Here is a 24,519-nt window from a genome sequence, read left to right as displayed (position 1 = left end):
ATTTTATCGTTTCTTTGTTAGCCCTGCTTGAGAAACGATTCTGGTTTCCTTGTCTTCTTTATTTTTTGATTCACGAAAATAAAATAATTGATTCAGACAAGTGCTGATTTTCATAATTTAGTTTATGGCTAAAAGTTTTGGAGATTCTAAAAGCTTCCTATCTAGGCCAATGGCATTGGATGGTTCTGCCTTGCTGGTCGGGAATTTGCAGTTTGTGAATAGGTTGCAGTACTTTTTATGATTTTGAATCTCCCTTTGTTTTTAATGATCATGGTTCGATCTTATCTCTTGGCATTTTGTAATTCAATATGCATATATATGTGTTTGTAACGTTACTATAGACATGCCATGAATTTGAAGCCATTGCAATTTTGAGTAAATATTTATATTTTCCTGAAGTCTTTCACCTTGTATGCACACAAAGTTATTGTTCTATTACTAAGTATTAATTATGGCTTGTTTAACTTAAGTTTTAAATCCTAATAGGTCATATTTGTTTGTCAAGCAAGAAATTCTTGTGATGTAGAAATGTATAAAGAAACTAGTGAATGGAGGGCACCAGGAAGAAATGAGTTTGTAGTTGTCCTATCATGGATGTCATGGTGAAAAGTTATGAGAAAGCAAGATTTGAACTTAAAAAAAAAAGATGCGACATGATTATTTATAATATATAGATGAAGTAGGTCTACATGGATTGAGTATGACCTAGTTTTCCCCTACTTAGGTGGGATTGTAGAAAAAGACATTTGGGGGTTTGGAAAGATTTCCTAAGCCATAGGAAACTGTATTTTGGAACATTCAATCCATTAATTTATAGTAAAATTAAAGAATTTTCATTCAGATTACCAAACTTTGTGTTGGCACTTGTGTGTGTGCATTGACACAAACATTGAGACATATATATATATATATATATATATATATCTACTGATAGTCATATATAGGCTGATATATTTTATTGTTAGTTCATATGAACTTGTTAGAACTGGAAATCATGTGAGTTGGAAGGGAGAACAAGTAATTCTCCTCGTAGCCATGGAATTTATGGATTCATTGCTTTTTTATTGTATGTTTATTACCTTGTATTTGTTGCAAAGCATGTGAAAAAGGTCAAAAAAGAGAGACCCCATTAGTAAGCCTACCTACAAGTCTTTGTTTTAGGCTCTTATCCCAACTAGTCTTCATTTGATAATGTCATATTTTGAGCAAATGGGCATTAAGTGTGATGCAGTCTCACTCTTAACTTGATCATCTCTAGCCTGTCACCAAACACAATTTGCCATAACATGATACAAAGGAGTAATGATGAAATCTTCCCTTCTTTTCAGTTGTCCAAATCCCATCCATTTCATGAGAAGTACCCTATAATATGTAGGATGAAAATACAATATGGTACTCTCTGGCTCACAAAACACATGCAAAAACTATCTACACAGATGGGAAGATGCCAAAATGCAACCAAATGTATTACAGCTACACAAGGAGAACAATGTCATATGCATGCACATGGTTAAGACAGATTGAGGTACCCTGACCAGACATGCATGCAATATGCATGATGCTGCTTACAATCTGCCCCCCCCACAATCTGCATTTATCTGGTTTGATAAATCTGGATTCCATATGGTAATTCCAGTGTATGTGTTTGAATACATTTGTGAATGAGTTATCAACATCACTAGTTTTTGGTTGCTTGGTATGAATTGCACCATGATCTGTCATGTCCATATGGAACCCATTTGTGAATCAGTTAGCAATATCATTCTACTTGTTTGTAAAAACATGTGTAAAACTGTTTTTTAATATTTAGTATAGGATGCATGCATTACTATTAAATTGTTTTTCAATATTATCTACTATAGGCATAATACAGTTCTAATACAGTGCTGAAAACTGTTTCTATTTTTTATATGTAATGTTTCATCGCATTCTTCATCTTGTTTGGTTATCGGAATCCAAAATGTTTATGCAGAGAGATGGCATGTCTAAAATTCTCGAACACCCCAAAAAATCTAAGGCGACCTTTTTATTCTTGTTCATTTTATAATAGAGAGGTAAACACTAATTACTCTTGTTTGTGTAACCTTTTTCAGACAATGAACTTGGCATTGTAATTTCCTCAAATTATTTATACAAGTTGTTTGCTGCAGGGAAGGCCATACTGTGAGTTCTTTTTATGGGCATATATTGAAGTAGAAAATAAAAGAGAAATTGTCTACGAAAAATAACGTCGCCTCTAAAAGAGAAAGGAAAAACTCCAAAAGTGAGAGGAAGAACTCCAAAAATCAGAGGAGGACATCCAAAATGATCAGGATGAGCTTCATGGTCTAATGAAATATATTAACTATGCACGCATGCAAACCTGCTTGTATTGAAGATTTGCAATTCTAATATTTTATTGTTGGATAGGATCAAGAACAATTACAGATTAAGTAAATATGTATCAAACTGTGTAATGTTGTTAAGTAGGTTGTAATATATTGGTTTATCACCTTTATCAATGTTGTACAAGGGATAAACCCAGCACTTGTGATTGGAACTCTTAGAATTTATGATATCCTTTGTTATATTGTAACTGTTTGTTGTTATGCTTTTAGACAATTTGGATTGCTATGTTTTTAATATTAAAAATATCAATGATAGCAAACTCAACATGATGAAGATTATAATGATCAATCTCCACCAATTTCATTACAAAATAGAGTTATACAACTGATGATAGTTTGAAGTTGTGAATATAGTTAGCATGTACAATCTACAACGTCTTCAAATCTCATTAAATAGTCAAAATGCAATAGTCTACAATGTCTTTTGCAGCAGTCTACAATGTCTTTCATCAATTATCGAGAGGGCCATGATATTCAAAGTTCACTTGCAAGTAGTTTGAAATATTTTGTAAAAATAATGCAAACTACTTGGCATTATTTGTTCAGAAGAATATAAATAAATAGATGCAAAAGAGAATATTATTTAACATAGACCTGAGAGACAACGCTTTGTTGTGTACCAGGTAGTTGAGATACAACACTTTGTGGTGTACTTTGCAATATTACTGAATCTGTGGGATTTAATACATCTTCCATACGTGATGTTGCTTACACATAAAAAATAAAATAAATTGGGCATAAATTCGTTAACATTATATCAAAATCATATTATTTAAATCTTCTCTCATCTTTTCTTTGTCGCTTGCCATCACCTTTTTTGTTTTTGGTTTTCAACTTCTCTATTGTAGGTTGTATCCTCTTTGATGAGGGCCTCCATTTGCCTCTGACAACACGAGGACTCAATACTTTCTTCGAACTTCCAGTTTCGACATCAATGAAAGTATCAGTGCTTGCAACTATGGCTTGGGGCTTTGATTTAGTGTAAATTGAATTCATTGCCTTGAGCTTCTATGTCATGTCCAGAGAATTATCTTCGCTTTCAAATGCATTTGTAGCTACTTCGTAACATAATTTTATCAAACCAGAGTATCGACTAGTAGCTGGTTTACCACTCAAAGTCATCGTAACTGCTTTGAATGAGAGCATATCTATGTGTAATGTCCTTCCTCCACCTCCCCATAATGTACTTTTTCGACAACATTCGGACATCCCTTGCGGCGAAAATGGAAAGAATGTGCCTACATGTGATTCCTCTAATCTTAAATAGTCCATACATGCACTTCGCCTCACACTCATCTTCATTAAAGCACGTCTGCAAAGTTGACTTCTTGATGCCATCTTCAACTTCCCTTTGGCCATTAACTTGATACGCGGTAAACGTCCCTTCTATTTTTATGATAACACATTGAGAATAGATAATCCCCGTTACTTCTGACTAGACTTCCTTAAATTTAGAAATTGTGTACACTTCTTGAAAATTTTTCTCCATGGGTAAATGAGATATACAAGGAACTGTGCAATTGAATGAGTAGAAATCCGCTGCCATCTCATTCTCTACTTTCTACCTCAGTGCATTGTCAAACTGATCGACGAATTCTTTCAACGTAATCATTGAATGTACATATCCATAAAGAAAGGCATTCATGCTCCTCTTAATCGTGTTTATCCCAGCCCAAAATGTATCTTTCAGGTATACATGAACCTAGAACATTCGCTCACTATAGAGATTCTGAAGCCATGCATTTTCATGCAAATTGTAAGTGTCAACAAACACCTCACAAGACTTCTCAAACCTGTCAGAAGTCTAAGAATCATAAACACATCTCTGCAATATACTTTTCAACCACACTTAAATTCAACATGTGAGCCCAATTTCTCTAACAGTTTTCTCATTATGTGCCACAAACAGTATCTATGCCGGGTGTTTGGAAAGACTATTGCAATAGCATTTTTCATGGTTCTGTCTTGATCAGTGATGATAGCTTTTGGCGTGCTCCCATCTATACATTTCAACAAAGTGTCAAATAACCAAACAAATGTTTCAGTATTTTCACTACTTGATATCAAGCATGCTCTCCAAAAGTATTGACTGCCCATGGTGGTTAACACCAACAAACGGGACAAATGACATATCATATTTATTTGTTAGGTATGATGTATTGAATGTAACAACTAGGGCTGCAAACGGGCTGGTCCGGTCAGGTCCGGTCCGGTCCGGCGATGGACCGAAAATTTTCGGTCCATTATTTTTCCGGACCGGACCGGACCGAACACCCATAGGGACCGGACCGGACCGATAGCTATCGGTCCGGTCCGGTCCAGTCGGTCCGCCCTCTTTTTTTTTTTTTTTTTAATAATTAATAAAAAAATTTATTTAAAATACTAAATTAAATTAAGTGACTTATTAATGTGGATTATGTAACAAACTCAATAAAAAAATATTTTATATGGTCAATGATAATAAATTAGATGAAAATTATATTATTAATTTATATAATTACTATATAATTAACTAATTGATATTATATATTTATTAATTCATAGAATATTAACAAGTGTTAATAGTATATTTAAAATTTTATATTGTTAATAGTGATAGGTTAAATGAAGATATATATAAAATATTGTTAATTTATAGAATATTAACAAGTATTAATAATATATTTAAAAATTTATATTGTTAATTGTACAATTATTATATATAAAATATATATAAAAAATATTTTTTTTTTTAATTTTTCATTCGGTCCGGTCCGGTCCGAAAAAACTGTGGACCGTGGATCGGACCGAATGATTTCGATCCTCTAAAATATGGACCGGACCGGACCGGTCTAAGTCTCGGTCCGGTCCGGACCGAAACGGTCTGTCCGGTCGGTCCGTTCGGTCCGACCGGACCGTTAATCACCCCTAGTCACAACATCCCCAAAATACCCATATGCCGCTCTGCTGCGTGCATCGGCCTAAAAGACATTTTTTAATCGACCATCATTATCCAAAATCATCGATGAGTAAAACCCATCATTCTTATACTACATCATCTCAAAATAACCAGGAAGTGTATCAGCATCACCTTTGTCAAGTCTAAGGTGTTGAGTCTTGTCAATATAATTCATTACATATTTCTCAATAAATGGAAGTTTCTCAAAGCCACTAGCCTCGACAACTAATGCATTAAAAATTTTGGTCATATCTATGCCTGCCTTGTCGTTTATATATAACTATCTCTTTACGGAATCATCAATTATGCGATTACATCTAAAAAAGCTTGCATTTTGTGGACTTAACTCATGGTTGTGTGCATTATAGACAATAGTTATGCGTAAGACACTATCAACAAAAATTGCATTAATCTTCGCCTTACAATCAATCTTCATTGTCGGGCGGGGTTTAGAAAGGTTAGTAATACGTTTCTTTGCCTTACCATCACGAGCGCAACCAAGTGTTACATATCTAACACTTCCATCATCTTCCCTTTTACTTGTTTGGATCATTATGTTAAATCCATTCTGTCTCCCACATTACTTGTTGTAGTAAATTAGTTCTTACTCAATTTTAAAAAACATCATCGGCGTTGGCTCTGACACCCCTTCATCATCATTTTTCAGTGTTGGCTCTGACACCCCATCAACATCATTTTTCGACGTTGGCTCTGAAATCCCATCATCATCAGTTCACGACGTTGGCTCTGAAGTCACATCATAATCATTCCTCAGCACTACACCATGATCATCAGTTACTTCCTCATCATCTCTAACATTTGGGGTATTGCTTTCTGAAAAAAATAGCGGTCGCCTAGTAGTAGATGTGTTTTCTTCCCATTTTTCCATCAAGAACAATCTTGATATATTTAAGCACAATATGAAAGTAATAAAAATAAAAATAAATAAATACTCAGAATATATAAGTAGTTTGATATACAAACTAGTTTACAAATTAAAAGATAAAAAAATTGTCTCAAGTGGCTTTTTTTCCTTATGACAGTTATGTTTTCTCACTAACCAAAATATTTGAGCACAAAGCACAACATTTGAAAATACTTTTATGCATAAGACACAAAAAATCAGAAAGAAAACAAACTGTCATAAGGAAAAAAAAGGCAAAGGTAATGCTAATTAAGGATCATGATATTCAACTTTCTTTTATTTTTCGAAGAAAATTAGAAAAAATTAATGTGAAAATATATATTTATCCTGTAGGCGATCTTCATTGGAAGATTGTCTCTATTTATATTCATCGAACGAACAAGGTGAGTCTACTCATAAGAGTAACTCGTTGCTTCTTTTTTTTTTTTTATCAGCTTTTCCACTCTTTGTTTATTTCAGTAATAACACATATTAATTCATAATGTGTTGATTGTAGATCAGCTAAAAATGGTTGGGGGCGCAAGGCGTATTACAGAAGAGATTTAAATGTTTTTGTCTATTTTGCTTTAGGTTGAAAAGAAGGGTAATGTGGCCATTTCCTGCTGTAAAATGGAGACAGTTTAGTCATTTTACACATTGGGACTGCAATACGGCTGCTAGATTAGCTCAGTTTGGATTGAGAAATACTCTCAATTCATCTCATTTCATCATTACAACTTTCACAATTTTCTATATAAAATATAATAAACAATTCAACTTTTTCAAATTCCAAAACAATAATAATCTTAAAAAGTAATATTATAACAATATTTTATTCAACTTTCAACTTTTATCTCAACTTAGTTTATATAATCTCAACTCACTATCCAAACATAACCTAAAACATGACATCTTCTAATATAATTTATTTTTTGAAAGAATTGTAGGTTTTTTTCACTCATCAATGCATCGATTTACTATCATCATCATTATAATATACTTATAACATTTATTCTATTTTAGACCTTATTACAATTTTTTTAAATATACTAAAATATTTATAACTTTTTTGGGTCCTTGAGCAACTGCCCATTGAACCATTATCAGAAAAAGTGTTACTTTGACATTCTATATAAATTGCTCTTGGTCTCTGTTTTAATGGAAAGATCATTAAATTTTGAAAATTAAGATAAGATGTGATGGTTTTAGATGAATTGAATAAAATAGTGTTAGAATATTATTTTTTAATTTTATTATTGTTTTGAGATTTGAAAAAATTGAATTGTTTATTATATATTGTGTGAAAATTTGAAAAAATTAGAATGATGAGATGAGATGAGATAAAATAAGATGCATGAGTTGAGAGTGTTTCTCAATCCAAACGACTCCAGTGTTGATACCCTCTTAAAGAAGAGGTCGAGGCAGGTTAAAGTAATTAATATTTTATCTTTCACTTAAATAACCTTAACTAGTGCTTAGCATGTCTGCATCTAATATTTTTAAACACTAAGTAGCAAGGAATTCATTATAAATCTAATAATAATCTAATACAATATTTGAAGTGGATCCATTAAAAAATGTGTATAATTTTGAAGAGACCAGAGTGATGACAAGGAAGTTGACTCGATATGAGTCCAAATGACCTAAATCGAATATAATGACTTGACACGAATTTGAATGATAGAGCTTGGCTTACAGATTGATTATATGAGTCGAGTTAGGGTTAAAAGTGCCTCATTTGTTTTCGCTGATGAGATGAGATGAGATGAGTTAAAATTAAAATTAAAAAGTCGAATCAAATATTGTTATAATATATTTTTTTAATATTATTTTTATTTTGAGATTTGAAAAAGTTGAATTGTTTATTTTATTTTGTATGAGAATTTTAAAAAGTTGTAATGATTAGATAGGATGAGATGAGTTGAGAAGCTTTTTGAAAACAAACGAGGCCCAAACTGGATAAGAATTTGGATGATCTGAAACAAATGGTCACGTACTAAAATATGAGTGATTATCTAAGCGATGCATATTTAAAAAAAAAAAAAAAAAATTTACTATTAAAAATTTAATTTTTTTTATAAATCTTATATTTATTCACTTAATTTTTAAAAAATACATAATGTTTGCATAATCTATAATTACAATAATTTATAATTACAAATATAATTTTCATTCTAGATGAGTTAACTGATTATTGAGATAAGGCTTGATTAATGAGCTTTATCATAGTTAAATATGCCAGTCCCATCTGCTAGTTGGTTTTCTCCGTACACTATGATTGTAGTAAGACAGGAAGAAGATCGCAGATCATATCTTTGTTTTTCTGTTATTTCTTAAAAATGATTTATATACAATATTTTTTTAATATTTTATATAATTATATTTTAAATTATATATATATATATATATATATATTCTGAAAAGGAAAATTGTTCTAAATTAATAAGTTGTTCTGAACGGAAGAATAAAATGTCGAATCATGGAAAGAGGAATATCCGAATAAATTAGGAGATCTGAAAGAGTCACTCAAAGCAGATAATTCATGTCACTGTAGCTACGTGGAATACACCCAGACAGTGATAAAGAGTTTTCGATAGGCGGCCTTGGCCACCCCCATTGGCCACGCTGGAGCTTCCGTGTAGAAACAGAATTTTCATGTCTAGAAAAAAGCAGAGATAAAAATAAACAGTGAAATCAAATAATTTTAGATAAAAATTAAAAATTAAATTAAATCTTATTTTTTAATATTATTATTATTTTAAAATTTAAAAAAATTAAATTATAATTTAAAAAAATTAAATTATTTATTATATTTTATATAAAAATTTAAAAAAATTATAATAATAAAATAAGATGATTTCTCAATCTAAACGGAATATAAAACAGACCAAACATACGGTATAAACAAAAGAAAATGAATTTTGCATACACACACCAAACATTTCTAGAAGGGGATCGAACACCAAGTGAACATCACATTAATGCTCACACGTACAATCATGCATGTATGTCTATACCATATATATTCATCTTCATCGTAAAACAGTTATTTCAAAATGTTGTGTTAAAGTATATATGATATTCTAGATATATTATTTTTTCTATTTAAAAGAAAACCCCTTATATATATATATATATAGATATCTCTTTGGAAATGGTAGGATATATAATATATTGAAAGTGAATATTGGAATTATGATTGTGAATTAAAATGTTGAGGTCCTATATATATATATTAAAGCATAAGATTTTTAACATGAAAATGGAAAAACTGATCTTTTTATTGACAAGCATATTCCTAATTAATATACTATATAGTGACATTCAATCAGTTTGGTATTTATACCATATACCATAGGCAAATGGCTTTCACCACCACCACCACCTTCGATCATGCATGCCCTAGGCGCTCTACCTACAAAGTATCATAAAGATTGGAAAGCAATAATATTCCCTCAGATTAGGCTTACACACACACACACATATATGTACCTAGACATATATTATATGCAACTTCCATTAGCTAGTACTCTCGGTATCTTATATTTAGACGTTATAATTAAGAGTAACTGGGATTGCTTTGATCATCTCTTTTGTTTTTGCATTGGAATATTGCCTGTATATATATATATAGAGCTAGCTGTAGATAGTATAGATATATTCCAAAGACAAACATATTCATGCAAGCTGTGAAATAGCTAGGCACAGAGAGAGAGAGAGAGAGAGATGGAATGGAGGAAATGTTATCTGGATATGGCGCTTGTGCCTTCAGGTGTGCTGATAAACATTGCCTATCACGCATGGCTATGGTATAGAGTCCGTATGCATCCGCTCACCACCCTCATTGGAACATATTCAAAGGCACAGCGCTTCTGGGTCCCCGCGATGATGAAGGTACCATAAATTAATCATGTTTTCCAGATTTTTCATGTAGTTCACAGTACACTCATAGCACCTACTTATACTGTCATGCACCCACATAAGCACAATCGTAGTACATTATATATGACCGGTCCTTGGTCCAATGTGGTCGATCTCGCTGCATCAAATGGTCTTAACAATATTTATTGAATAGTGAATATTTTTCAAGAAGTTTACACGGATATCAATAAATATTGTAAGATACAGTACTTTATGTATTTATCTTAATTTTCTCATCAAAGAAAAGTATTTTTTTTCTGATCAGTTATAGTGCTTTAGGTATGATACAAACAGTAAAGTTAGTAACAAGATCAATTAAAAGAAAGATTAAAAAGAGATTCTAACTCTACTTTGGACTCATGGTGCTGTACCATAAGCCAGAATCATTTGTGCCAATTTCTATTTGAAACAAAAAAACCTTTGAATTGTTGGCAGGACAATGACAAAAGGAGCATCCTGGCAGTCCAAACCCTGAGGAACATGATCATGGGATCAACCTTAATGGCCACCACCTCCATCCTTCTATGCGCAGGCCTCGCAGCAATCATAAGTAGCACATACAGTGTTAAGAAGCCACTCAGTGACACTGTTTATGGGGCTCAAGGGGAATTCATGCTATCTTTAAAATATGCCACCCTCCTAATTATCTTCCTATTCTCCTTTTTCAGTCTCTCTATGTCTATTACTTTTCTAAACAAAGTAAACATCCTTGTTAGCATCCTAGAGGACCCTATGTCCTTAACGACCCCACAGTATGTTTCTGATGTTTTAGAGAAGGGCTACCTTTTAAGCGTTGTGGGCAATAGGATTTTCTATGTGGCACTTCCTTTGCTACTTTGGATCTTCGGGCCAGTACTGGTTTTCTTGTGTTCTGTGACAATGGTGGCAGTTCTTTACAACCTTGATTTCCTGGACCAGTGTGGAAATGGAAAGGTGTTTCAGTGTAGAAATTTGGACTCAGCATAATTGTAGACTAATTTATCTATAGTATGAATTGGATTTCCTTTTCATTGATTTGTTTTGTATTTTTTATGGGAGGTGGCGTTCCAAGAGTTGTCACCGATTAAGCAATAAAGGGGGTTATCTGCAAAGTGAGGTTAAGTAGTTGGTCTAATAAGAGTTACTTATTAGACCAACAGGAAGGAAGTGAAGTGCTATAAACCAACAGCAAGAAGGAAGAAGAAGAAGAAGAGGAGGAAGAAAATCACAGAACTCAAAACTTATCAGGAGAGAGAGAGAGAGAGAGAGAGAGAGAGAGAGAGAGAGAGAGAGAGAGAGGTATGAAGAACAAGATCCTGATATTTGGGGGAACGGGGTACATAGGGAAGTACAACCAGAATTTCTATCCGCTTATAACATACCCCTGGGGTGTACATGGGTTGCACGAATAATTTCACCTCGAGGGTAAGAACCTCCTGGAAAAACACAGAGAGAAAGGAATAAGAAAATATAAATACTTTGTATTAGTTTTTGCTTGCCATTACAAGATTAGCAATGCTACGTAACCTCTTCAATTTTTACGCATTATATTTTTTAAAAATTTTTAATTTTTTAATATTTTTAAATTTTTTTTGAATTTATTATTTTTAAAATAATTCAATTCTTCTATCATTATTCATATATTAAATATTTAAAAAAATAAAAAAAATTTAAAATTTAAAAAAGTGTGATATATAGAGATTGTGTAAATAATAAAAAATTGTGTAAATTTTTTCTTACAAGAGAGACTTTCTCTACATATACTAACAGACCTCTTTTAGCTTATCGGCCAAGGACCAACAAACTAAAACAAAAGAAGATAACATAAGTCTAACATGTCTATAACAAAGTAAGAAGTGGGCCATGGCCCAATCAACAATAACATGGAGATGAAAGAGATGGCCACGGTTGCACTTAACCCATGGGCTAAGCCCCCAACTATTAAACTCTTATTACCCAACCTAAGCCCACTATGGCTTTGGCCCCTGTCACTGTGACTCCCACAAATTTTGATTGGGATTTGACGAAATTTTGAAACGTTGAGACATACAACACAAAGTTATATATCCTCGTTCATGATAGTTTAGGATGCAATGTACCTAACATGCATCTAACGTTATGCAATAAACATAGCGGATACATTTTTTTCTTTGAGCAATACACAATGTACTAGAAATATTATATCCTAAAACATAATCATGATGTCATAGTATTCACATATTCCAAAAGTTATAACAAGTCTTAATCAAAATAGGTACTAGAGACAACGCTCCATAATATAGACATGAAATATAAACTATTGAACTAAATCACTAAGCCGCTCACGTAGCTCGGCTATAATATCCAAAATCATATCCAAAAAATGGAGTATTGTCGCTATCAACTCCTCGTCATCGCTTTGTGGTCATTTGATCACATCCAATTGGTGGTGCATGGATTCTTTAAGTCCTGACACATCGTCTACCATTTCGGGAGGAATAGTAGTTGAGAATACCACAATGAGATTATAAAATCTCAGAAGGTAAGGCTCCTAAGCTACCAATAGTATGAATAGGCTTGCATGATAGTAAATTATTTGTATACTTCATGATATGAGCTTGCACATGCGTGACATGACTTGACAATTAGCATGGCTATACATGAACAAGACGTGACTTGATATAAATATGACCTGATTTGGCATGAATATGACCTTCTTATATATACATGTTTGATTAACGAGAAATCGCGGATGCTCCATGACTATCGATGGTCATGTGCTACTGCCTGTACCGCATCACATTACAGACATCTACGTTAGTTGTGAGTATGCCATAATAACTGAACGAATCAACTGTTAAACTTGTATTTGGCACCATCGTCGTTGGGTACTTGAATTTGCTCTAGTAACTAGTTACTTAAGTGTTATTTAACACCTGTTGACTATACTTTGTCAGCACAGGAGATTTCACATCCAATTTAAACAGTCCAGTGTGTACAGAGGAATTTAACTAGAATAATTCATCATCTTAGTACTTGGGATCGTGATAAAATAAAAGACTTATGCATTACTTAGACGTAACTCATGTAACAAATGACATGTCATTCATGGCATGTAACAGATAAATATGTAACAGATGGCATGACATTCATGACATGTGACAGTGACATAACATTCATGTAATAGATAAATGTATAACAGATAATCGTGTAACAGTAGTAGATGACATGACATTCGTGTAACAAATAAACATGTAACAGATAACTAATGATATGACATGATATATTATAACATTTACAATAAGCATAAAAGACATGAATAAAAACAATATAACTATTACCACCATACATTAATAAATATACCGAGAGTAAGTTAGAAGCTAACTTACAGTGATATAACATAACATAAAGCAAACGTAAAAAGTGCAAGAACCAAAATGAGATATTTTCTTGGGTTATAAAATCCCACTAAATTCTTATAACATAAAATTTATTAATTTAGCGCTACATTTGTAAAGTTACCCTTCTACTTGTGAGAAATTAAAAATCTTCCCCTAAAATAAGGATTTTCCAAATGAATTCTAAAACTTACCAAAATTTATATGAAGAATGTAAATTTTGTCATAAATCTAACGTTTGGGTAGTGAGAAGTATTGAGAATAATTGTGAATAGTAGTAAAAAAATAATAATAGAATATTCAATAGTATTGAAAAGTAATAAATAATAGTAAAAAGTAGATGAAAAGTAATAATAAAATAATGAATAATAGTGGAGTATTATGAGAATACCTGAGGTATACCTGATTTTTTAGCAACTCTAAAAAATTATATCCTAAGTTCTAAAATCAGGACAAGACACCAATTTACACATTTCATGAAAACTTAAACTCACTACACCATAGAAAATGCCAAAACATTAAGATAAGGTCAAATAGAACCAACTCATGATGTTCTTGGTCTAACACTTTCAAATCAATTCCAATGACTCCAAAAGTTCAAAAATATTATTCTAACATGTTCATCATTCAAACCTAAGTGATAATATACTTGACCAAATAACCAAAATCACAAAATACAACTTAGAACTATCGGTTTGCATAAAAACCATGAAACCGAGTATAGCATGCTTTGGGCTTGAAACAAAGTGATTAGATCCTTAATTTTTATGCGATAAATTTTCAAATAATATAACCATATACCTCACATTCAAATTCAAATTCTAACTTGATCTAAGTATTAAATCTTGCATGTCATAGAACACTTCATAAAAAATATGATCAATCCTGAGAGCCTCTAGATTGAGTTTTAAATAAATTCTTGCATGTTCATCAACACTCCATCAAAGGTCTAAACCACAACTCTTCAAAATAAACACTTAACACATAGATCAAAGATTCAAGAACAACATATGAAAATTAAAGACATAGGATCAAGTTCATATAACTAAAATCACAACCTAAGCCAAAATAGAAACTATTCTTAGCCGATTGGTTTCTAACACTTTGTATTCATGCAAAACTCCTTTATAAAAATACTAACATGCTTTGAATCAACTCATAACTTGCATATAAACATGTTAGCACTTCACAATATCAAGATATACCTACTATTTCATAAATAATATCACCAACATTTCAAAGTTCCACACAAACATCAACACTGTCAACATCGAAACCTTTCCATCATCAAACCCAACTTTCATCTATCAAGACTCCAAGAAAAATTCACCAATATACACCCATGTAAACTATTCTCAATAATAAACAAAATAAAAGAGAATTGAGCCAATACAATAACTTACTAAGGATTGAAATGCTAGAACACAAGCTGCCAAAAAAACTCTCTCAACTCTCTCTCTCTGTTTCTCTCTTGGAAGACAAGTGAGAAAAAAAAATCAAAGTGTGGGAAGCAAATGGGGCAGACATGGGGTATAGGTTAAGGGCTGACATGGTGAGTGTTTGAATGACCCTTGGATGGGAGAGTGGCTGCTGAAAAAGAGGAGGAAAAAGGGTTGCACAGCAGCTGAGTTTTTATTGCTGTTCTAGTCAAATGGATAGGGGCTGATTGACTTGCTATCAAGCCACTATTTGGGGCCAATCATAAGGTGGAATGACAGCCATGGTATGGCTGTATAAGGAGGAGAAAACTTGTTCAAGAACCTTGGGCCAAAAAGTGGTTTTGGTTTAGCCCAAAATGGGCTTAATTTGGGGTTTCAATGGGGTTTAGTTAGGGTTTTGGCTAGGGTTAAAGTCTAAATGCAATTTTTTATTCGTCAAATGTAATTACAAAGATGTAAGGGAGTGATTAAGGGTGTAAGTGTGTGAAACTAGTTGTGTGTGGAAGTGATTCAACCAAGTGAGAAATCAGTTAATCAAAACGAGTGGTTTAAGGTTTGGAACCCAATTTAGGGTTTTGGTTTTCTCCAAGGATTTAGGGTTTCGGTTGCCTTCCAATGATTTGGGATTTTATTGGGGTTGAAACCCTCTTTTGGTTGACCAAATAGTGTTTAGAGTAAGAGACATGATCACATGGCTTGATTTACACTCTGACACTTGCACATTTGTCCTCCACTTGACATGTGTCTTAGGGTTTCTACGTGGATGGTTAGGATTATGCCATGTTTCCAACTATAAATTATTCCTAGCGATCGTAAGTGGCGATTTGACAGCTATTTGAACCAGTTGCCATGTGGCGATCTATTGAAGTGTTATTATTCATTTGAGAAACTCAACTTTTTATTACACCATAAAATCTTAAATATTCCTATGAGTCTAATGGTGTAATTTGTCTCGTAAAATCTTACTCCTAAGTACCTTGATTAAAGGACCTTGCCCACAAGGCGCTGATATACTTTAAAACTTCCTTTATAGTTGAGACAAGTTTCTTGCTTTAATTTCTTGAACTGACCAACAACATTCTCATTAATGGCATCACACTTGTTGATCAAATTCTTGTAGATAACCCTGAAGATTTTGTCTTCCTATAGCATTTCCTGGAGATTTTCAGGGGAAGGTCCTCATAATTCACAATATCCTTGACAAAATCTTCAAGAAGCCACACTAGCTTCAGAATTTGGAGGTGTCAAACTTTAACAAAAAGATAAAGAAAAATTATTAACTTTAGCTCATTATCAGTGATCCAGTCAAAATTTCCATCCTCTACACCATTTATTGCAAAGCCCATAATCATAACATTGAAGGAGACAACATATTGGGAGAACATTTGGTCAAAAAACTCTTTTGTAGACTCATCCTTCCCAGCTTTCTCAAACCCTGACACAAGGGTGGTGTAAGTACATACATCAGGCTTAACCCCCTTCCGAAAGGATGAAGTCATTTTACTACTCAACCTTTTATTTTTTCTTGCACGAGAAATGGTCTCCTCGAGAGTACTTGTCAAAAACAATTGAAAACGTGGGTATTCTAGATTCAAGCACTAGTTCACAAGATAAACTTGAGAGGCAAACATGATATCCTCCATATACTGCTCTAAAATCCCTTCCTCCTCAAAGTGGCTCAAAGTTCTCCATACATTAGAAAAGAAAATCCAGTCCCTTTGTCCAAAAACAACATAAGACCAAGCAATATTCCCTATTAATACTGAGTACATAAGATCATAAAACTTGATCAGAGTTGAGATTCTTATTGCTTCCTTCAATACCATCTACAGTTCTTAAACTCAAGTAGCCTTTAGATTGGCTAGAGTCCTTGAAGACACCATCCTGGGACTCAAGCAAAAGGTCAACAAGCTCCTCATATGGTGATCTCATAGATTTTGAGAAACTAGTTGTAGTGTTTTGGCTTCTTCAAGCCTCTACATCAGCTCGATCTATCATACCTTCACTTTTGCTTGCTTTCTTCATCCAGTAATTATTCGCAGCTTCTACTACTTCACTCCCACCTAGACCCAGACAAAGACTAGCAGCTGCCTTTTTATCTAGAAAATCATCAAGATGACAATAATAAACCTTCTCAAATGTATCCATCATTAAATCAAAAGCACCCTCAGAAACATGACGATGAATATCATTCCTCGTAAAATACTCATTATTGAATTTTTCCAACCACTTCTTGTCTTCAGAATCGATGTTATAATTTGGAGTTCTCTTTGTCATGGCTCTAGAGACCTCATCATCTTTTATAGAGATGTATCTGCAAAAAATAGGATTGTTATCTCCATAGTCTAATACTTCAAAAACCTCTATCACTAGGATGTTCTTCACATTAGAAGCAAGAATATTTTGGTACGAACATTCATTGTAAAAATCTTAAAAATATGTCCATTCGATTGGGAAACTCTACCTTCCAACCATTACCCAAATTCCACAACATAGCATTTGTTAATATATTGCAAGAACACAAACTCATAATTTTTTGTGCTGTTAAAGAAAATTCCAGCTCTAAAGCAAGAAAAAGAAAGACCACCAAATTGTGCAAAGAGCTCTTCCACCTGTACCATTTCGCTAATGAGTTTAAAGCCCTCACAAAATCGCAATTTCAAGTCTTCAAGTTGGCTACAATACTTTTCAATAGTAGCTAAGCCTGGATCTCCAACATAACAATCCTGTACATCCAGAGACTTCAACGATCTACACTTCTGAACTATAGATATTAAACCCATACTTGACACATTATGGAAACAACCTAAGCTCAACTTCTCAAGCATTTCATCAACATCTTCCTCGTTTAGCTTACATGAATTCCAAGACTCAGCGAATTTTGCAAGAGAAAGGTACCTTGTGCCTTTAGACCTTCACCTCCATCTGCAGAGAAGTTGTGCACCTCATCATCAACCTATGGTCTTTCACAAAATTTCATTGCCTTTAGAACGTAGTTGGCATCATGGAGCTCAAATGGGGTGTTTTAAGAGTCAAAATGCACCAGTTGCATATCCTCATTCATTCCTCCTTTGAAGTACTTCTCGAAAGCAGTAGATGCATCATGAGGGCCCAGTGAACCTTCTGTCTACTTGGTACAGCTCTTACTAGGCATTTCCACCAATCCTTCTGAAGCATAACAACTATATGTTTCAGACAACGAAACATGAACAATCCAAAGTTTATGGGTTTTCTCTTCACTGCCTTGGCTTGTTTGAAACTCATTTGCAACCAACTCATCCGAATGATCAATTTATGAGAACAACTATCCTCCTCATCTTCATTTCTTGCCAAATTTTGATATTTGTGAAAATGACAACAGACCCTTCGTATCACTGTTATTTAACTTCTCTTTGGATATATTTGGAAGCGACTTGCACTTCACGCAATTAATGTACTCTCCCACCATGTACACCTTGAAAATCACCCAACCGTGGTTTATGAACTCCTATAGCACGATTGGTGTTTTCAGCCTCTTCAACCCATTCAGATTTAACACCAAGCACATCTCATGCGAATGCGAGCTGCCGTTCTCAGACACCAGTTTCACTATCACCAAAAACCTTATGTTGTATGTATGTTTGAAGTTACCAAAATATAACAACTCTAGCAAGATATTCGATGGAAAGGTGTTGAAAACCCCCACCAAGTGCGCTTCAACCACCAGAGGAGTCAAGAAGCCCAGTAGATTTGGGACGGACTTTCATGGAAGATGCCATACAAGATGTGACCCTTTGTTTGGGATTCCTTCCATGGGGGAGATTTTCTCAGTAGCAGCAGACACCTAAGCTTTATTAATACCTAATGGTGTGTTGATTTCAACACGATCATGTTACCACACACTCACAAAAGAGTATGTAATGCTGAGATCCATCCCGATCGCTGGGCCTTTAGCTTTTATAGTCATTGTATGGTTGTTGCTAGGTACGTCCGATGAAATGGAAAGAAACGGAAGGAGAGGGCGATCTGATAGTTGAACAAAACTCTTTGGCTCCTTGGATTCATTTTGGCTTGCAGCTATAACCGTGGCAAACGACGTAAAACTCGTTTCAATCTCGGTTGATTCATGAATAATATTTTCGATTGCTGTAGAAATCTCATCCATAGTTGCATCCATGGTTGCAATGGTTTCTTTTTTTATGATAGCAATCTTATCTCCAAACCTTTCTAGTTGTTGCTAATACACTTCATAACTTTGTTTCCAGTGTCTCTTTAATACCAATTTGTAACACACCCTTAGGGGTTGCACGAATAATCTCACTTAGAGGGTGAGAACCTCCTAGAAAAACACAGAGAGAAGGAAGAAGAAGATAAAAATGCTTTGTATTAGTTTTTGCTTGCCATTTCAAGAGAGGCATTCTCTACATATACAAACAGACCTCTTCTAACTCATGGGGGCAAGGACCAACCCACTAACAAAAGGAAGATAACATAAGCTTAACACGTCTAAGAAGTGGGCCATGAACAATAACATGCAATAGAAAGAGATGGTCATAGGCCAACACTTAACCCACAGGTTGAACCCAACTATTAAATTCTTATTAGTTATTACCCAACCTAAACCCACGGCTTTGGCCCCTACTGTCACACACTGTTATAGAAGTGTGACACCTCTACAAAGGTCATTTTTAACCCAGCTAGACCAAATGGATTGTGCGTACAGTTTCGAATTCTAAATTTCACATATAGTACCACTGGTGTGCGACAAGAATCGGGTGAATTAAAATAATTGCCAAAAAGGATACAAGTTAATAGCTATGAGTTGAAAAGATAATAAGCCTTTTTCCCATATGGTACAACAACTCTGAATTAATTTGAGTTTCTACCAACACAAAATCTACAGAAGTTGCGTGATTTCTTATCAGAAGTGACCATAACAAGAACCCAGCTTGAGAAATACCAGCAAGCGTAAAGCTGCAATAAGGGGAATAAACCAATTTGGTCACTCCTGCAAGACATTGATCACTTTAGCTTCAAAGTAATTTCTTGTTCCTTCATGAAAATGAAATTAAGACCTCAATAACAATGCGGCAGCAAGCTCGACGCATTCCTGTGTACGTAGTCAATAGATCTTCAGTTCACAAAAGGCACCCCAGAAGAAACTCCTTGGGCATATTCCACATACTGGGACCCAAAGAATTGCCTCAAGAAATATTCTTCATATGGAATTCTTTGCGCAAAGAAGCGCCAAACAACAATTGCAAATGCAATTGTTGATATGGGATTACAAAGCATTATCTGAGTACCAACAAACCAGATGAAGAATCCACAGTATCCAGGATGTCGTATAAACCTATAGATTCCATGAGTAATCAGTTTGTGATGCTCTTCATGATAAACCTTGATAAGATGTGTGAATGCCTGACCAGCTGTAATGATTGCTGCTTTCCGTATCACTTCGCCAATTATAACTATTGCCAGGCCCAAGTTGCTTAGCCACCAGTGTTCTTTCAACCCAGGAAATAATACAATTTCAATTAAGTACTCCAGCAATGAAAATAACATTGCCAAAAGGTAGGCTTTGCTGATCAGAAGAGACTTAAGGGTGATGTTTGATCTCCCATGCATGGCAACTGCTAAAATGTATTCAGAACTGTGAAAGAAGAGTATTGCAAGGAACATCTGAGATAACTGTCTGTAAGCTGTGTAACTGAAGATTTCTATCATTTTTTTGGAAAACAAATGGATTTAATTTGTTTCAGATGCAATGTAGTGAGACCTCTAGCATTTAGCTATCTCAGCAACAGGCTAGATCATGAAAATTTCCTGGGATTCACTTCAGACATGATAAAGATGCTGAATGACAAAACATTGGTACTGAAAAATGAATCTCCAAATCATCCCCGAGATGCTTTAATTAGGAGATCGCCTGCAAACTGGAAATAAGATCACAACAAGAGTTTAGAGACCTGTGTACAAACTGTACAGATGCAGTACTTCAAAATTGCATATTATCATCCTCCAAAATGGCATCTGCAAGAAAGCACAACACTTTCAAGGTAAAATGGAAAAAAGGTAAGCTAGTGTAGCCATGAAGACATCTGATGGAATGAGGAGGGGCCCTTACATAATTCATACCACTCACCATAAAAAATAATAGAATTGAACTGATATGAAACCATGAACAAACTGCTCAGAACCTTATCAAGGCAAGAGGGGACTACTACACTAGGAGTGAAAGAATCATACACACAACCTCAGAAGTAGTTTTGGGAATGGATCTATATGATTGAGATGTACTTCGGGTAAAACATAAGAGTTGAAAACATGGGATTAGTCGACATTGATCTCCTCGTGGAACCTAAAAGCACAATGATTTTGCTATCTTGGATCATCTATCAGTAATATTAGAAAGGAAATGTTTCTCACTGAATGGAAAAAAAAGTAGAATTTTCTGGCAGTTTGTAAAAGGCTAAAGATATATATTTACTTATATTCCAAGAAAATAACAAAAGAGAAACAAGAGAACCTCAGTTATTTACGAATAATTCTGGTTTAAAAAGAAAAAATTTAAAAAATGAAATCATGCAACAATTGACTCCATAGAAAGATCCGCCTTCTCCATAATACCTACGATTGTGTACATGAAGGTGGTGAATGGTAACCCACATTGCTTGGAAATGAGAAGTTCAAGCCTTTTATAATGATTTCAAGAAATTTCATATGTAACCTTGACTAGTCATTTTGGAGTATGAGCCCAGATGTGGCTTTGGCTTTCCTAGGGTCATTATAAATGTGGGACTTGAGCGGTGCCACCAATGATGGAATGGCCCGGCAAGGACGTTGGACGTTTAAGGGTGTAAGATTGTAATACCATGAACTATGTACAAGAAAATGCCAGATGAGATCCTACATTGCTTGGGAGGGAGATGTTTAAGCCCTTTATAATGATTCTAAGGGACTCATTATAACCTTGACTAGTCCTTTTGGAGAATTGGCCCAAATGTAATTTGAGCTTTCCTTGGGTTGTTACAGTCTCCATATTTCTTTTATGGGAAACCAAAACAGCATAAAACATAAAAAGTCAGTTTTAGTTTCTTGAACGCCATAAAATAGACACATCAAGGCCTTTTCCTTTATTTACAGTCAAAGGCAATTTTATAAAACTCAACTGCAGGAAACTCGAATGGCAAATTTTTTTTTTTTTGAAAAGTAAAATCGAATAGCAAATTAGATGAGAAAGATTATTCTTAATAGTTTTCAATTAGAGATGTCAGTGAAGGTGTAAGTGAATTTTACAGGTTAGTCTTAGCTTTCACCCATTAATAAAATAAATCATCCCGAACCATTCACTGATCTTTCTGGAAGCAGATCCCTATCTATCATCAAAGAACCTAGTCTTGAGGACAAATTATGGTTCTCGGTTATCCAGTCAGTTAATGGCTATTCTACTTAGGTCCATTTTCTATGAAATCCAGACAGTTTTGGAGGCTTCCATTTATGCCATGCACACTTCTAGATCTTCATGACACCTCCACCACCACGGCATGAGCTGGGGGCAGCTCTGAATTGAGGCCTACTTAAAACTTCACTTTCAACCTTGCCAACAACACTGAAATTTTTTTTTGGGATGTAAAGTTTGGTTACCCAATTATCTGATTAGTGGTTGAAATTAGGTCCCTTCGCTCAACAGTGGTCTTGGAAACCACAACCGAGGCTCCCTTAGCATCCAAGCAAGTAGTGAGGTAAAAAACCTAGATAACAAATTCCTAGAGAGCGTATCATCACACATGGCCATTCTAATACTAGAGTAGCATGTTTAGAATTTCTAGTAATCTTTTAGTCACATATGAACACAGTACACATCCCCATATGCTTATTCTAATACCAGAGTACGTTCCTAAAATTCCCAGTGATTTTATTGTCATATATGAAGACACCATGCCATACCTGAGCTCTAAGGACTTAATTTGTTATATTTTTCTTTCATTCTGCTTGATTTTTCTTAAAAAATTGATATTAATATTGTGTTAGTACTGATTGATTGTGTTTAATGTTGATAGGCACCAATAGGTATCATGTTAATTTCAGTTTTGTGTTTTATATGCGGATTTGTATTTAGGTGTCAGTTAATGTAGTATTAAATGCTGACAGATTTCATTTATGGTAAAAAAAAATTGCTATGGAAGGCTTAGTATTAAAAAACTTGCCAAATTGGGACAATATATAGACCTGTAAAGAGCAGGAAGGGCTGCCTGGAAGCCCATATAAAGCTTTAGGTTGAATTTATGAGTTCGAAAAGAATGCCTTGACTGAAATCAAGGGAAAGAGCTTCTAGAATCCACAAATCAAAAAATTCGACCCACAACTTTCTATGCAATTCCAGGCAGCTCCTCCTGCTTTGTACAAGTCTAAATATAGTCCCACTTTGGAAAGTTTTTTATACTTGCCTTCTCTAGCAGATTTGAGACCATAAACGAAATCTGTCAATATTTAACAATACACTAACTAAAACTTAAATACATATCGGGTTAAGATCCCCTCAAGTTATTGCCCGAACGTAAGGTTCTGAAGTGGAAAAGTGTATAGACGCATAGAGCGAGTCCTCAAGAAATTATTGAGCATTTACTGCTGTCCAAAAAATCCTCTCAGGCAGCAATAAATGTCATCCTACTTAATCTGTCTCTTTCTCTGCCACTAAGGCCTTCAAATTCGGAATAGGATTTTCTCCATTTCACTTGAAATGGATGGTATCTATTTAGTGTAAAACACTGGGTATTCTAGTCGTTTCGCATCATGTGAAATGACTAAAATATCCCATATTTTACATTAAATGGATACTATCATTTCATTTGAAATGGAGAGGATCTTTCTCCCTCACCAAGAATCGGGGGGGATCTTTTCCATACAAATCATCACTTAGAAACACAATAAACAGCAATTAACATGGTATCCATTGGTGCCTTCCAACATTTATAACACAATCAATCGGCATTAAAGTGATATCAAGATCAACTTTTAAGAAAAAATAAAGCATAATTAAAGAAAATATACTAAATTAAGTACTTAGAGTTTAGTATGACACTGTCCAAAGCCTACAAACATATAATCTTCAGCCTTTTCAATTATTTTTGTCCCTAACAAAAAAGAACAGAAAGAGGAGAACATTTGTCTACCAAACAAAAGAACTAATAATAGAAATGACAGTGAGCAAAAACCAGGAGAAAAGAACCTGAGCATTAGTTTTTTCACGTCTTCAAATGAACTAATTCTAGCAGCTGTTTCACTCTCACTTGAGGAGAGAATTCATTTTCTCAAAGCCCACAAGGCAAAACCTGAGACCCAAATTTCCAAATAACTTTTTTTTTTTTTTTTTGGATAAGTAAGAATGAAGTTTTATTGAATCAAGTAAATAGGCGTAGCCCAAGTATACATGAAGTATACAAAAGTGAACTCCTAGTTACAATTTAGGGACTAGAAAAATAATTTCCCAATAACTTTCTATTACAATCAGCATACAAAAGAACAGTTATTATTATTCTCTTCGAAAGCAGAATACAAAATCACAACCCAGAATTCATCAAATGAACCAAAT

General features: G+C 34.1%; 2 protein-coding genes across 2 annotated transcripts; one reads left to right on the top strand and one right to left on the bottom strand.

The window, feature by feature from the left end:
• Positions 1-9,774: 9,774 nt before the first annotated feature.
• Positions 9,775-11,162, top strand: LOC108988492. Its single transcript, XM_018961765.2, has 2 exons — positions 9,775-10,123; positions 10,586-11,162. Exons 1-2 carry the CDS (start codon positions 9,956-9,958, stop codon positions 11,114-11,116), a joined length of 699 nt encoding a protein of 232 aa, XP_018817310.1. The 5' UTR covers positions 9,775-9,955; the 3' UTR covers positions 11,117-11,162.
• An 8,895-nt stretch (positions 11,163-20,057) lies between these two features.
• On the bottom strand, positions 20,058-20,657 carry LOC108988463 (protein-S-isoprenylcysteine O-methyltransferase A). The gene has a single exon (XM_035684930.1). The coding sequence runs from the start codon at positions 20,649-20,651 to the stop codon at positions 20,058-20,060; it is 594 nt and encodes a 197-aa protein (XP_035540823.1). The 5' UTR covers positions 20,652-20,657.
• Between the last annotated feature and the right edge of the window lie 3,862 nt (positions 20,658-24,519).

Source organism: Juglans regia, chromosome 13, assembly GCF_001411555.2.
Source record: "Juglans regia cultivar Chandler chromosome 13, Walnut 2.0, whole genome shotgun sequence".
NCBI classification, from domain to species: Eukaryota; Viridiplantae; Streptophyta; class Magnoliopsida; order Fagales; family Juglandaceae; genus Juglans; species Juglans regia.
This window is presented reverse-complemented; position numbering and strand designations above follow the sequence as displayed.

Coding starts and splice junctions, on each gene's coding strand:
- LOC108988492 (XM_018961765.2), top strand. CDS start 9,956: ATGGAATGGAGGAAATGTTATCTGGATATGGCGCTTGTGCCTTCAGGT. Junction 10,124..10,585: donor GGGTCCCCGCGATGATGAAG/GTACCATAAATT, acceptor AATTGTTGGCAG/GACAATGACAAAAGGAGCAT.
- LOC108988463 (XM_035684930.1), bottom strand. CDS start 20,651: ATGATAGAAATCTTCAGTTACACAGCTTACAGACAGTTATCTCAGATG.